General features: G+C 40.3%; 1 protein-coding gene across 1 annotated transcript in view; it reads left to right on the forward strand.

The window, feature by feature from the left end:
• Positions 1-14,776, forward strand: part of ZCCHC2 (zinc finger, CCHC domain containing 2) — a 65,279-nt gene that overhangs the window by 23,118 nt on the left and 27,385 nt on the right. Inside the window, exons 6-7 of the mRNA XM_008591278.1 lie at positions 2,012-2,083; positions 7,471-7,583. Of these exons, the coding sequence (XP_008589500.1) occupies positions 2,012-2,083; positions 7,471-7,583 (185 nt within the window). The remainder of the gene's footprint in view (positions 1-2,011; positions 2,084-7,470; positions 7,584-14,776) is intronic.

Genomic DNA, 14,776 nt, shown 5'->3' on the forward strand with positions numbered 1-14,776 from the left:
ATATATATATATATATATATTTGTTCTCAATTAAGGGAATTGCTGTTTTTAGTATACACTGCATGGTTTGCCAAGTTTTTTTTAGGTTGTATCACATGAAAATTACTCTGGCAATTTTATTAAAAAGAAATAAGAGCCTTAGGTTTAGAGAGACAAAACGTAAGATGTATCTTTAGAAAGTAAAAATCAACATTTTTGTCAGATTTTTAAAATCAAGATCACAGGCATTATTTTCCCTGGTATTTTTCTCCTCCTCTTTTCCATGATGTTTTTGTTCCCTGCTTTGTTGCCTTGTCTTACCTGAATTTGCTCTCTGTCATCAGTCCTTCATAGCTGTCTGATTAACGGTAGAGCCCAGGATAGGACTTTCAATGTCTCCTTTTGGCCTGTCGCCTGTCTAGCCTTTCTCCTAAGGTTGGGCTACACACACCCTCAAGCCAAGTGGAATAATGCCATGTTTCTGTGTTTCCTCACTTTCCGTCCTCCCCAAAGGCATTGCTTGCCAAGTTTTAGCTGTACCTCTCTCATGAGGTCATTTCTGACCCTCCAACAGAAAGCTCTCTCCGTCATTCACAGTATAGTATCCTCAGACCTTTGACAGGTCTTTCCAGTAGATTATCATCTCGTGGACAGCAGGAATCTTCTTCCTCTGCCATCCCACTATGTCTGACTTGCTCAGTACATCTGAATGAACTTAAAAACTGTGGCTTCTGCTTCAAGAGGGACATATCCTCAGTTTTCAAGTTTTCAGTCCTTATCTCCACATGTCTCACTTGGGGCACATGTTTCACTCTTTGCTCTCTTCACTCAGTCATGCAGGCTTTCCTTTTGTTGCTAGAGCTCGCAGTTTGTTTCTTCCTGAAGGCGTCCCTGTCCTCTCGCCCTGAAATGCTTTTCCTCCAGACTGAGCACAGCTAACATCCAGCTCAGCTACTCCCTCCTCGGAGGTCCTTGACACCACGGCTAATATGCATCTCCCTACTCCTGTACTATACATACCCTGTGCATTTTCTTTGAAGCAGCACTCACTGATGGAAATTCTTACATATTCGTTTCCTTTATCTGTCTCCTAAACTAGATCAACCTGCAGAGACTTTAACTGTCTTGTCCATTCCTGTATCCCCTGGCACAAGTAGCTGCTCAATGAATATTTGAATATTTAAACATCATTTAAGAAATGTGCCAATTAATAAAAATATTTGTGAAAGTTGCTATATAAAATTTCAATGTATTCTTAAATATCTGATTAATTATGGTATTAGTTGGTAAGGCTTAGTTACTAGCATAGCCCAACTATTCAGCTCAAGTAATTGTAGGGTAGAAATTATTAGTGGGTAACAGTTGAGTCCACTGAATTAAAAGTATCCAGGAGGTAGGGTGGCATAATAGATTTCGGATCTGTCTCTTATGCTTGCTTAGGGTCACACCTCAGTAAGTTAACCTTTTTGAAAGAGCTTTAGTTTCTCCATCTGAAAATAGAGGTAATCATACATGCCCCAGGTATCTTAGTAGGATTTTAAAGATATGAAATTAAGATAAAATCTTTTCATGAACCACAAATCCTCAAAAGTATGAAATGGTACTACCAAAGAGGGGCAATAAACTCTAGTTATTTCTTTTAAGAATGTATATTTAGTGTTTCTGAAGATAGTTTTTATTTTGGGGGAGACATATATCTACAATCAGTGTCATTTTAGAGTCCTGTACCTTCACAAAAAGAACGTAAAACATTTCTCTTTCTGAAAAATTACAAAAACATAGTCACATTTTATGACAGCTTTTTAAAAATACTGTGCATTTTGAAAGGAGTTATTAGAAAACTTTTCTGAGTAGAATTTGTCAATGTTCGGTGAATTTTAACAATTTCGAAGAAGCTATGCCAGATTAATTTTATATTTCTAATTGTTAATCTTAGTGAAATTTAAGTTAGGTCCTTTGTCTTACACATGACTTTTTCTAGCCAGTTCCTGTCTGAGGAATAACCATATAATTTTTTTTTTTTTTAAATCAGGTAAATTGGTCTGATCTTTCAGTCACAACAGTAACAAAAACCCACCAAGAACTACAGGAATTTCTACTGAAGGTAAAAATATAGCTTTTGTTGTTAAAATTATTTTTACATAATATACAGAATCCAAAAACTTCAACGTCAAAACAGCCACTAGGAAAATTAAAACACATAGATCAAGGTTGGCTCAGAACTGTGAATGAACATTAGCTGTAGAAAATGTCATGTTATCCTAAACATAAGTTTTTTTACTGTACATTACCAGTGTAAGAAAATGATGAATGGTGGGCCGGCCCGGTGGCGCACTGCTACAGTGCGCCGCTTGGGAGAGCGATGGCGCTCCCGCCGAGGGTTCGGATCCCATATACAGACCAGTTCCCGCTCACTGGCTGAGCGAGGTGCGGGCGCGACACTGAGGGTTGCGATCCGTTGCCGGACACGAAAAAAGACAAAAAGAAAATGATGAATGGTGGGCCGGCCCGGTGGCGCACTGCTACAGTGCGCCGCTTGGGAGAGCGATGGCGCTCCCGCCGAGGGTTCGGATCCCATATACAGACCAGTTCCCGCTCACTGGCTGAGCGAGGTGCGGGCGCGACACTGAGGGTTGCGATCCGTTGCCGGACACGAAAAAAGACAAAAAGAAAATGATGAATGGGTTTCCACAGTTTAAAAAAATGGAATGTATTCCTACTTCCTTACAGAGATGTACATTGTTGGTGGCTATCTGCACAGGTACTTCCTGTGAGAGAGTGCATCTGCAAAATGAGACGAGGCGTGTTTTTGTTTGGTAGTGGTTCTTAGACTGAACAGGTATTCAGCTGCTTCTGTGGACTTCCCTTAAAATATTTCTCCATTTCTTTCTTCCACCCCCCACCCCACCCCCCGAATTCTATGATAGAATATCTAAAGTATGGGGAATAAGATAATAGAAACATCTTATACAGACTTGCAGAGGTGAAGGGAATCATAGATCATTTTGTTCAAATGCTCGCCTATTTCTTCTATACTGATTTGATTTTATTGAAAAGTGTATGGGTAGAAATAAATCTTAAAAGGAGGGAATAGGTTTAAATGATCAATAAGTTACTATTTCTCAATAAGCAAATATTTAAAAATTTATTGTCAGTAGGGAAATAAAGCAGGAAGTTTAGAAGGAGGAAGCATTCCCAACTCAATTACTAAGTTTTGGGTGAAGATTTAGTTATAGAGCCAAGAAGATCTGAAATTTTCAGGCCAGTACTGGTTTTTAAGTTGCCAGTTCGTCACCTTAAGTATATTCTTTTCAGATCATGTATCTCTCTTCATTCTTAAATCTAAAAGAGACAGTTTTTCATCAACTTCCAGAGCTTTGAGCAGCACATTAGATGCTGGTTCTCTGAGGAGTGCATAGTCCCTTATACTGTCCAAGTGTTAGTTCAACTGGATTTCTTGTCGGTCCCTCTAAATGAAGTAACACACAAGAATGACTTGAATCATTCCATTTTCCTGTGGCTTATTTTAAACTAGGCTCTCTCAGATAAGGGCTGAGGACTGCTTCACCCACTCACATTAGTGACCTGCCTGCATGTGAAGATGGGGGTGAGTTTCATTCATTTCCAGTTGCAAGAGGCCACATGTATATGACGACTCTAGACAGCTTGATGAGGGAGAAGACAGTGGTAGAAAGAGTGGTTCTGCTGGGCTGGCCCTGTGGCTCCCTTGGGAGAGTGAGGCACTGGTAGCGCAGAGGCCGCGGGTTCGGATCCTATATAGGGATGGCCGGTGCGTTCACTGGCTGAGCGTAGTGCAGACAACACCATGCTGAGGGTTGTGATCCCCTTACCAGTCAAAAAAAAAAAAAGTGGTTCTGCTGGATTCAATCGTGGTAACAGTCAAAAATATGCCGTGGAAGAGAGGGGCTCAGGGCCAGGCAGGGCGTAGTCCCCGAGGCAGCACACCCTACAGGAGACAACAAGCCTCCAGCTAATGTTCTGATTATTGAGGAAATAAAGCAGGGTTGCCCTTCCCACCTCCATATACAATTTTAAGATTTCTTATGCTTATTTCTAACTTGCCTGCGTCTTGATAGAATAAATTTATCAAAGTTTAAGGGCAAGAAGTCACAAAGAGGCTTCATTTCGGTGAGGGAGCAACATGCTTTCACTTCCCTTTCTTCTGTTGTCTTTTCCATGACAAGATTCCAGTGCTGGAGGGTGGGTTGCAGGGGATACAGAGGTAAGGCCAAAAAGTTTTGGAATGGGGGTTGAGCAGTGTAGCCTGTCAAGGCCAAGTTACTTGACACTAGTTTGTATGTGGGGTACCACCTACATGCTGAGAGAGTTAGATGAGAGGGCATATACCAACCCCCACTGGGGCCTGGCACCCAGGCCCAGTCTTCTTTTTCCTGCTGGGTTTCGCTCCCTAAGCTTCAGCTATTATGTGTCTTGACAGATTTATTTTTTTCAGTCCCACAATTTTTCTAAAAGCTTAGGTGCTTAAAAAAAATAAAGCCCCAAATAATTCACTTCAGAATCATGGTAGTAATTAATGATTCCCCTGCCTAGCCAACATTTGAATGTATTTTTCTAGAATAGTGTTTTAGTCTGTTTCTGTTGCTTATAACAAAATACCTGGAACTGGGTGATTTGTAAAACAATATTGATTGCTTACAGTTTCAGAGTCTGGGAAGTCCAAAGTCAAGAGAACAAATTTGGTAAAGGTATTGTTGGTGGCGACAGTGACCTAGGGATCTCACCTGACAGAATGGCAGGGCAGAGAGAAAGATTTTCACGTGCTCTCCTTTTGAAGCCCTCAGAGCTATGTCCATTACCACCATTATTAATCCGTTCACTAGGGCACGGTCCTTAGAATCTAATCAGTTCTCCAAGGCCCCATCTTTTAGTTACCATAACAGGATTTCCCATCCTCAATAGTTATAGTGGGAATTAAGTGTCAGTGATTTTGGGGGCATTCAATCTGCTGCAAATAGTATAAATGTGTCTCAATTATATGAAATAATCTGCAACATTGTGTACTTCCAGAATTAATTTCCTGTTGTAAAACATTCTTTCAAGTTTACTGTATCCTTTCTTCCTTTTTATGTTCCTTATGACATCTTCTGCACAGGTTCAAGAGCAGAACCTGTCTTTGTGACAGCCTGGACAAACTAACACCCTTTAATTTTGTAGATGTTATTGAACTAACTTCTAGTTTGCTGTATGTGGAAATGTGAGGTCATGTTGAGGTCAGTGGTTTCAAGTCCTTTTTTCCCACCTAAATAGCAGCCTCTGTCCTCCACATCCTGGCCCCTTCCCCCATTTTGTTTCTCTTCTTCACAACTGCATTTATTGTTTCTCATGAGCAGAATGTCAGCTCTGAGCAGGCAGGGGTTTTTTTCTTCCTTCAGTGCTATATCCACAGTGGCCAACAAGAATCTGGGACAGAGTAGGAGTTTGAATGTTTGCTGACTGAATGAATGAATGAGGAGTGTTAGAAAAACTAAATTGTAGGGCCGACCCCGTGGTGCACTCGGGAGAGTGCGGCACTGGGAGCACAGCGACGCTCCCACCACGGGTTCGGATCCTATATAGGAATGGCTGGTGCGCTCACTGGCTGAGCACGGTGTGAAAGACATCACACCAAGGGTTGCGATCCCCTTACTGGTCACGAAAAAGACAAAAAAAAAAAAGAAAGAAAGAAAACTAAATTGTAGTGCTCTTTTATAGATGGTTATCTGTTAAGCCTCAGTGTTGATCAAGATACACTTGTAATAACTAAGAACAAAAACCTTTTATTACTCTGAGCTTGTGCTGAGGCTGAGCTGGGAGGCTGGGTATGCTAGGACTAAGATTGAGAGATGAGAAAATTCAAAACTAGTGGCTAGAATATAAAAGACATGATTTAAGGCTGTGTTTTTACTAAATGTGCCTTCCTTTAGGACTGGAAATAGGCCCTAGAAATTGAAGATAAAAACCACTTGAAAACAAATTAGTTTGCAAATCCTGATGACTACATATTCACACTCTGCCCAGTGTGTGAACACTGTCATTGACTTGGTGAAAATCCATATATATTATTGCCTTCATTGTTTAGAAGAACCATCAGGGATTCAGTAGTTGAAATAGACTTCTTCACTGAAACTGGTTTTCTTTGGCTGTGTACAGATATTCAATAGAAATTGTGTTTAAAATGGACAATATGATATATGCCTAGTGCCATAAGTCTGTATTAAAATGCTAATATCAAACTATAAATATTGAAATGAATAGTGATTTCTTTGTTTAGCAAGTGTATAGATCCAGAACCTGTTTCTTTTCCTGTTATTGGTCAGAGGACGTGATTTCCACAGTGGGTGTGTGGAATGCCGTCAGAGCCTTTGATCTTACCATGTTAATAAAAGAACCAGAAGGATCTTCACTCTGACAGAGAATCTTGATTCTGTAGTACACTGTGCCTAAAATAGTAATGCTTTATGCTATCATTGTTAAGTTTTCCATTTCTGAATTGAGTCAGAATGCTTATTTTTCAACAGAATATTTACTTTGGGTTTCTCACATTAAAGCTTAATATGTAAATCAGCAGTTTATATAGATTTTTATATTCCTGTGGCTCCTGTGTTAATGGTTCTACTCTTAATTTTAGTGAAAATGCCAGTAATTCAGGAGTTAATGGCAAAGATTAGTTATCAAAAGTCAAATTTTAAAACTGAATTCTTGAAAGACTTAGAATGTTTTTCAAAGAATTTAGTAAGAATTTTTAAAAGCAAACTAGTTAAATAAAATGACAATTTTGTTTTTTAATCTTAAATTTTCTTGGCCAAGTGATGATGTGGTTTTTTTTGTTTGTTTTTGTTTTTGGTTTCTAGCACATTGGCCTGAGGGTACCTCCATCACATTGAGGAAAAGGTTACCAAACCTCCAATTAGTGTTTTTTATGTAAAAGTGAAAGTTTTTCACCCACCTTTCATACTCAGTTGTTTTTTTTTTTATTTGCTGCATAGTATTGGTAGTCTTACATTGCCTGAGATTAAAATGGAAAACAGGAGGCACAAAAGTAATAACTATAAAGGCAGAGATAACACTTTTCAGAATACTATTCCAGGGTAAAAAATAATACTAGCTATGCTGTGCAACATATTCAGCTTAACTAGAGAACCTTAGTGTGGATGTCATTTCAGTGAGGCATGTGGAACTTAGAGTGTGAGGTACATGCACATGTGTCCCAGTAGCATGTTGAATGCTGTGGGGTTACGCTGCACCTTTTGGGAGCCCCAAAGTGTACCCAGAAGGAGATGTTGTGTTTCCTAGTGGAAAGATCTGTACTGCTTCAATATGGGGTTCTGTGTTGTGAAGATTTGGAAAAGGAACTGCTTTTGGACAATTAATGAGCAGGAGACATTTGTCTTCATTTTATGCATCTGATTTGTAACATATTTACCAATAAGTGAGAAAGTTAACATTAGACGTTGTGTTTTTCTTTTCTAGCTCCCAAAAGAATTGGCTTCAGAGACTTTTGACAAGATGATCTTAAGAGCCCTGAATCAGGGTTCCTTGAAAAGGGAAGAACGGCGACATCCTGACCTAGAGCCCATCCTAAGGTAACAATTTACCTGATGCTTATCATAGCAGCGTTACAGACAGGATAATGGACTGCTTAGGATGCAGTTTTAAAGGAGATCACAGAAAATTCTTTCTCTGAAGTACTTTGTAAAATGGACTTTTTGTCCTTATGCTACTTAGGTTTAGGCTCACAGTAAAAGATACCAAATTGGTTTCATCATTGTACTCTTCAGTTCTCTAACATAAAGTTTAATCACTTCTAAAATATGCAGATATTGAATAAAACCTCTTATATTCTCCATAAAATATTTATTGAAAGAGGCCTTTATCCAAGAGCTCAACTTTGAAATGTTTTTTGTTCTGTTTATCTAGCAGAAACCAGGTGGTGATGGCTGGGGGAAGTATTTTCATTGTAAGACAAGATCTCAGGGTGTGACTCTGGAAGTAAATGACGAGAATAAGATAGGAGATGGAGAAAGTCATTGGGGAAAAGGCAGCCAAGCAAAGAGCCCACGGTGTCAGATGGGTCACTTTTACGGGCACCTGTGTGGTCCCCAGGGCCCCAGTGTGATGGAAGATTTGGAGTGGAGTAGACAGGCCAGTGCCAAAATTGAATATGAACGTGGAAGAGTGACCTACAGGTGGGTGCATGACGTAGACTAAGTGAGGTTGGGAGGAGGATGACTGAATGGCAGGTTCACGGGAGCACAGCACACGCCCGCTAGGAGGGCGTGGGGAGATGACAGCTGTGAGGAAAGCGGGGGCGGGGGGGGCAGAGTTTAGTTAGAACAGGAGGTGCACAGTGTAAGGTAGAGGAAGAGGAGGAGAAATTGGAGGGGAGCAGAGAGAAATGGGAGGGGAGGGATGCCAAGGAGCAGACCAGATGAGAGGCTGGTGGTGATGGTGCAGGGTAGTGGATTGAATTCCTGAGTCCTCGTGCTGCTCACACTTTAATGGGCATATGTGTGCCCTGGGGATCTTGATAAAGTGCATGTTCTTATCTGTGGTACCAGGGCGGACTTGAGATTCTGTTGGACTAGGAGATGCTGGTGGTCCACAGAGCACACATTAAGTAGCAAGGCCTCAACCATTGGTGAGCACAGCCCACTGCGTCTAGAAGTGGCTTAGGAGGGAGCCCCTGCAGCTATGCTGTTGGGTGGGGTGTGTCTGGCAGCACAAGCCTGGTGATCTGTGCTGGGGGTGGTAGTGTGGGAGCCAGACAATGGCCCTTGGTGTGTGGCAAGTAACAAAATGTGACTCTTAGGGACCAGCAAGTTGGTGTGTGCTGTTATTCTCTCCATATTGGCTTTCAGTATTGCTTAGGCCCCAGCCAGGCCATCTTTACTACTTGGCCCCAGAGTCAAATGAAGGTCATTCATTTGTCTGAGGTCACATGGCTGACCAGTAGTAGATTCAAAGTTCCGTTGCTATACTGATCCAATCAAGAGTGACGAAATACAGTAAAACCTTTTCCAGTATGTTTTTATATAAAATGCTTGTTATAGAATCAATTTATTTTAGATAGCTTGGGCTTTCATGATAAATCTAACAGATGCTCCATAAAGAACATTTGGGAAATACAAAAAAGTAATAAAAAGATGACAGTAACCCATATAACTATAACTGACATTTCTATTGTTCCTTTTAGTTGTTTTTTGTTCTTCTGTAATACTAGATCTGTAGCTGTATATACTGTTTCTCCTCTCATAAGCATTTTATATTTAGTTTTTAGAAGCATTTTGACCGGCTACTAAATATATCCGATATGGTTCTGTAATCCATAAGCTGTTTCTCCATTGTTGGGAATATAGGTAATTTTCTGTTTGTTTTCCTAAAAATAAAGCTGTGACCATTTTTGTGCCTAAGACATTTCCCAGATTTATGATTAATTGCTGAGGAGAGATTCTTTAAAATTAGTTTACTGATTGAAAGAGTAAGGATCCCTGACACATACTGTTTTCTTAATGAAAAGCTTATGTAAGTAGCAGTACATACTCAGTGTTTGAATTTATCTGCTTACCACAGCTTGCCTAGCTTTGAGTATTATCTTTAAAAATATTTGCTAATTTTATAGGTGAATTATTATCTCATTGGCTTAATTTTTATTTATTTCTGTAAGTTTAGCCATTTGTGTATTTTGTGAGATTACCTGTCCTTTATCAGTTTATCTTTTTTGGATCTAAGTGTTTTTCTTAGATTTTTTTAAATGAAATATGTGCTAATATTAATCACTTACCTTTTGTATTATAATATTTTTCAGTTAGCTGTGATTTTCAGGGTGAAATTTATTTTTGTTTTTATGTTTCGATCTATCTCTTTCAAGATTAGAAAATTATTCCCAGATTGTTCATAAATGTTGGGTACAACTCTGGAGCCATGTGGAAAAAAATTAGGTTGGAGTCTTAATGTCATTCCTTACATCAGAATTATCTCTAGATGGCTTAAAGATGTCAGTGCAAGAAAGAAAATGTGAAATATATAATGTGTGTATGAAAGATTTATTTAATACCTAGAAACCATGAAAGAAAAACAGAAAATTTCTGCATGGTGTAAGAAAATATAGTATAAGTAAAGTGAAGACAAACCTCAAGCTTAGGAAAACAGTATTTGCAATAATTTCCTTTCTCGTTTTGTTTGGTTGTTTCTCAAAACAGACTCCTAAGAATCAAGAAGATGTTAAAAATTGGCCTGAAGCAAGGGGTGAAATGGAAGCAGTTATGAACAAATAGCACAGAGAACCTGAGACTTTTAGGTGGTTCTTAAACAGATGAAAAGCTGCTCATAATGAGAAATGTAAATGAAAATCTTGGGGTTTTTATTTAACCTCTTCAGAAATTAGAAAGTTTAGCAGGTACTCTTTGGTGATGAGCATAAATCAGTAAATTTTCTATGAAAAGCTATTTGGCAAAATGCAAAATTTAGGTACATATAACTTTTGAATAGTTCTACTTCTAGTTATGCATCCCAAAGGTATATCCCAGTTCAGGGATGGGAGGATGTGCCCTAGAAAAGACAAACAGCTAAATATTGATGCAAAACTTGGTTGTAATAAAATAGTAAAAGGTCTTGTCTCTAGGGAAAAAGAAAGACCTGGGGAGTGGGAATGAGACTGACTTTTCACTTTGTAACTTTTGAGTTTGGGCCGTATATATTCACTTATTTTAAAAAAATCTAAGCCCATCCCTCTTTACAAACTTGATCAGTTTACTTTGTGTCTATGATAGATTTTGTTATTTTTATTATTTCCTTTAATCATTTTGGAATTTATTTTGTTACACAAAATGAGGTCAGGATGTAAATTGATTTCCCAACAGTGAATTAATTCTTTTCTATATTACTGATTTCTTGTATGATTCTTTATCATAACATTCCTAGGTACAGGAACATGTTTCTGGGCTTCTTATTCCATCAGTCTGTTGTCGTTGCTCCAGGGTCACATTTTAATTATTAGAGCTTCATAGTTTATTAATAGCTGGTAAATCTGTTTTTTTTTTTTTTTCTGCTTCTGGTGGTGTTTCTAAAATACTCTTACATGTTCTCAGATATTTATTCTTCCGCTTAGGTAGTTATTTTAAAACTTGGTGCATACTTGTTCTAGGAGATATGCTGAACTGTGTGGTTCAAGTCTCAGTAATACCAGTGACTATGTTCTCTGTATGATCATCATTTTTATTTATTTATTAATTTATTTTTTTTTGTCTTTGAAATTATTTTATTTCAAAGTTGGTTTTTTAAAAGAATGCAGTGCCAAGGAGGACTTTTTTTCCTAGTGATATATATTAAACATATCACAAATCCTCTCCATTTTCTATGTGGCTTAATTTAGCCTGAAAGTACTTACTTTATTTTTAATTTATTTATTTTTAAAGAAAATGTAATTTCATTAATATTTTTTACATTCTAGGATGTTGTTGCAGAGCAGTTGGGAGGAAGGGGGAAAGGAGAAAGGGGAAGGAAATGGGATGGAAGAAGGAGGAAGGGGGAAGATGGGATTTAGGCCTGTGACACCCCCCTCATTCCCACAGGGGAGATGGGGGGGGCTTCCAGCCGTGGCTTGATCGTTGCTGGGCTGGGTGCAGATGTCAGGGGTGTGTGGCAAAAGCCCTTGCTGCCCACTGGCCCAGCTCGGGAACCTGAAGCCCTTCTTGCTGCGGCTTGGTGGTTGTCACTGGGCTGGTTGCTCGTGGGGGAAAGCCCCCCCCCCCCTGGGAGAGCCCGGGGTGCTTCCTGTGGTGGCTCAGTGGTTGCCTCTGGGCTGGCTGGCTGTATCAGGGGCCATTGCTGAGGCCCTCCCCCCTCCCCCCTTTCTGGCTTGGTAGCCCAGGGGACTTCCAGTCCTTCTAGGTGTTATGTGTTATACGTGTTCTTTGGTGAAATGAGACCTTTACTAGCTAATGTCAAACTTTGTCTCTGGTTGCGGGTACTTTGGTTTTTTTCATTTCTCTGTTGAATTATTTGCTGTTCCCACCTGCACTAGAACTAATTTGTTGTCCTTTGCTTACTTCTAAAATGGGGGAACTTCCTGTGGGGACCAGTGCTTGAGCACTGTGGTTGAGCTAAATTGCTGCTTTGCTGCTCATTCCCTAGGGAAGGCTTTTTTGTACAGCTCAGGTTTTAATGGTTGACTTTATAGTTACTTCCTACTCTCCTGTGATCCGGGGCACCTGGGTTGTGTACAAACTCTGGTCTAGGCCTGAGTCTTTTCATCATACTGCACCCCATGCAATTCTATATTCCTGACCAGTATCCTCTGAGTGGTCCTTCACTGATTGTGGGCAGATCAACTGTCCTTGCTGTGCCCCAGTGTTCTCCTGGTGGGCCTGTCTCCCCCACTGCCCATGCTGCAAATACTTCCCATGGGACAGGCTATGCTCTGGTCCCTTGCAATGACTCACTATTTTTCAGTTATTGTGGCTCCTATTTTTCAGTTATTGTGGCTCTTCACTCCTATGTGGGTCCATGGGAACCCTATTAGTGGTCTTGCTGGCCTGGGGGCCACCATGGCCCTCTTCTTCCCTGCTGCCTCCAAGCTATTTCATCTGAAGGGCACAGCTGTGGCTTTTGCCACCTCCTGCTCTGTGCTCTCACCAGGGCCATCCTGGACACAGCCAGGGTTTGGTAAGGCCCAAGCGGTTTTTTCTTTCATTGTAGCTTCTCCCGCCTTCATGCACTCCGTAGGTCTCTACTCCTCTTCCCCTGAGCTCTAGCGGCCCCAGCTTGGCTGTTGTTGCTTTTTTATATTTGTAAATTGGTTGATTGTGGGAGAGAGTGACACTAGGGACTATCTATTCCGCTATCTTGACCAGAAGCTGATCATCATTTTTAAAGAGTTGTTGCCGGCTCCCATTCTCTTTTCCCCTGTCCGTCCTAAATAATTAAGTCCTAAAGCCAGTTAGTGGGACAGAGCACAGTAGTCAGCAGCACCAAGATGGGAGTATGTGCCCTAATAAGTGGGGCGAGGAAGCCATTCACTCATGGATGGTGGCAGGCACAGTGTTTCAGAGCCTGAGGAGGGTGAAAGAGCAGACACATGGGGGAATGGCCCAGTGGGCATCTGCACAGGGTTTGGAAGGGAACAGCAGTGACAGTGGCAGAACATTTGTTATGGAGAAGGGAGTTATATGGAAAAGGAGAAATTCAGAATGAACACTGGAGTGTCTGATTGGAATTGAAGTTATTAATGTGAACTCATGATATTCAGTATGTATAGATAGATAAATAAATATGGTCGTGTGTGTCTGTGTACATGTTCCCGAGCTCTGTTCATTGACAGGGTCTGGAAGCAGCATCATCCCAGTAGTAGTGGGCATACCTGATACCCAGATCTTGACTTCTAAACACCATTTTGCATTCTCCACTAGAAGGAACTAGGGTTCCTTGGAGGAAAAGCTAATTTCAGGGCTGGGACAGGAGATTGTGCCAGAAAGCAAGGAAGTGATCAGAGAAAGACATGGCTTTGTCAGGACACAGAGCCAGTTTGAAGGGGCTCCTGCTGGTCACATCTGGGGCAAATAGAACATCAAAACAAATAACAGTGCTGTAGTAACATTGACTAAAATAGGAAACCTTGAGCCCGTGCTGAAATAAATAAATAAATTGATTGACTGAATGTTTGAGGAATAGGATATTTATAGTATCAAAAGTCTTTCCCACAATTTTTCCACAAAATAATGTTTATTAATTATAAAGGGAGAAAGATTAACTTTAGAATGGAGAAACCTGATGGACACCACCTTAATCAAGAAAAGTGAACTTTGTCAGTGCTGGGTCAGTCAGCATCATCCACACACAACCTTGCTCCTCTGATATTCCTGCCATGAATCTAATTGTGAGGAAGACATCAGACAAACCTACACTGAGAACATGCCACAACATACCTGGCCTTCCACTTACAGCCAGTAGTGTCAAGAGAAGACTGGTTTGGGGTCATTTGGCAAAACTTAAATGGGGGTCTGAGAATTAAAAGGTAATAATTGATCAGTGTTAACTTCCTGATATCGATTGTAGGAGGTTGACTTTGTAGGAAATGCTCACTGATACCTTACCAGGTGTTGGAGCATCAGATCAGTTATTTATGGTTCAGGGAAAAAAAATTCTTAGTACTGTATTTGCACATTTTCTGTAACTTTGTGATTTTCAGACGGCAAAAAATCATTTCCAGAAGGAGCTACTTTCAGAAATTTGGCTGTTGGCCAGTACCATAATTAAGTAGTATGTGTGTGACTGTTAAGGTTTTTAGGATTCTCCTCAGCAACGGTCATAGTTTGAGTCTGCGTGTGTGTGTGTATGTGTGTGTGTTTTAGGATATCTTGAGTAATACCTTTACAGTGAAAATGGTAATTGTGAAGAATGCCAAGTAGTAACATGAAAATTCCCTAGTTTCCCTTTCTCCAAATCAGGTTGCTAGAAGTAGCCTTCAGTAAAAATGTTAGGTTACTTTTCAGAGCTTTTCTGTGTATGTACACGTCCTGGGATTTATATGCATGTATTGCCTTTACTATCTAAATGGAATTATTCTATACATACTTTTCTGCCACTTACTCTTTTCATCAAACGTATTGGGACATGGTAACATCAGTCAATACGTCTGAAAGGATTGCTGCATTGTTTTTATGTTTGCTACATAATATTCCATTTTCTGGGGCCGGCCCAGTGGCGCACTGCTACAGTGCGCCGCTTGGGAGTGCAGCGGTGCTCCCGCCGAGGGGTCAGATCCCACATACAGACCGGT

The sequence above is a fragment of the Galeopterus variegatus genome, unplaced genomic scaffold (genome assembly GCF_000696425.1).
Source record: "Galeopterus variegatus unplaced genomic scaffold, G_variegatus-3.0.2 Scaffold146, whole genome shotgun sequence".
Taxonomy (NCBI): domain Eukaryota; kingdom Metazoa; phylum Chordata; class Mammalia; order Dermoptera; family Cynocephalidae; genus Galeopterus; species Galeopterus variegatus.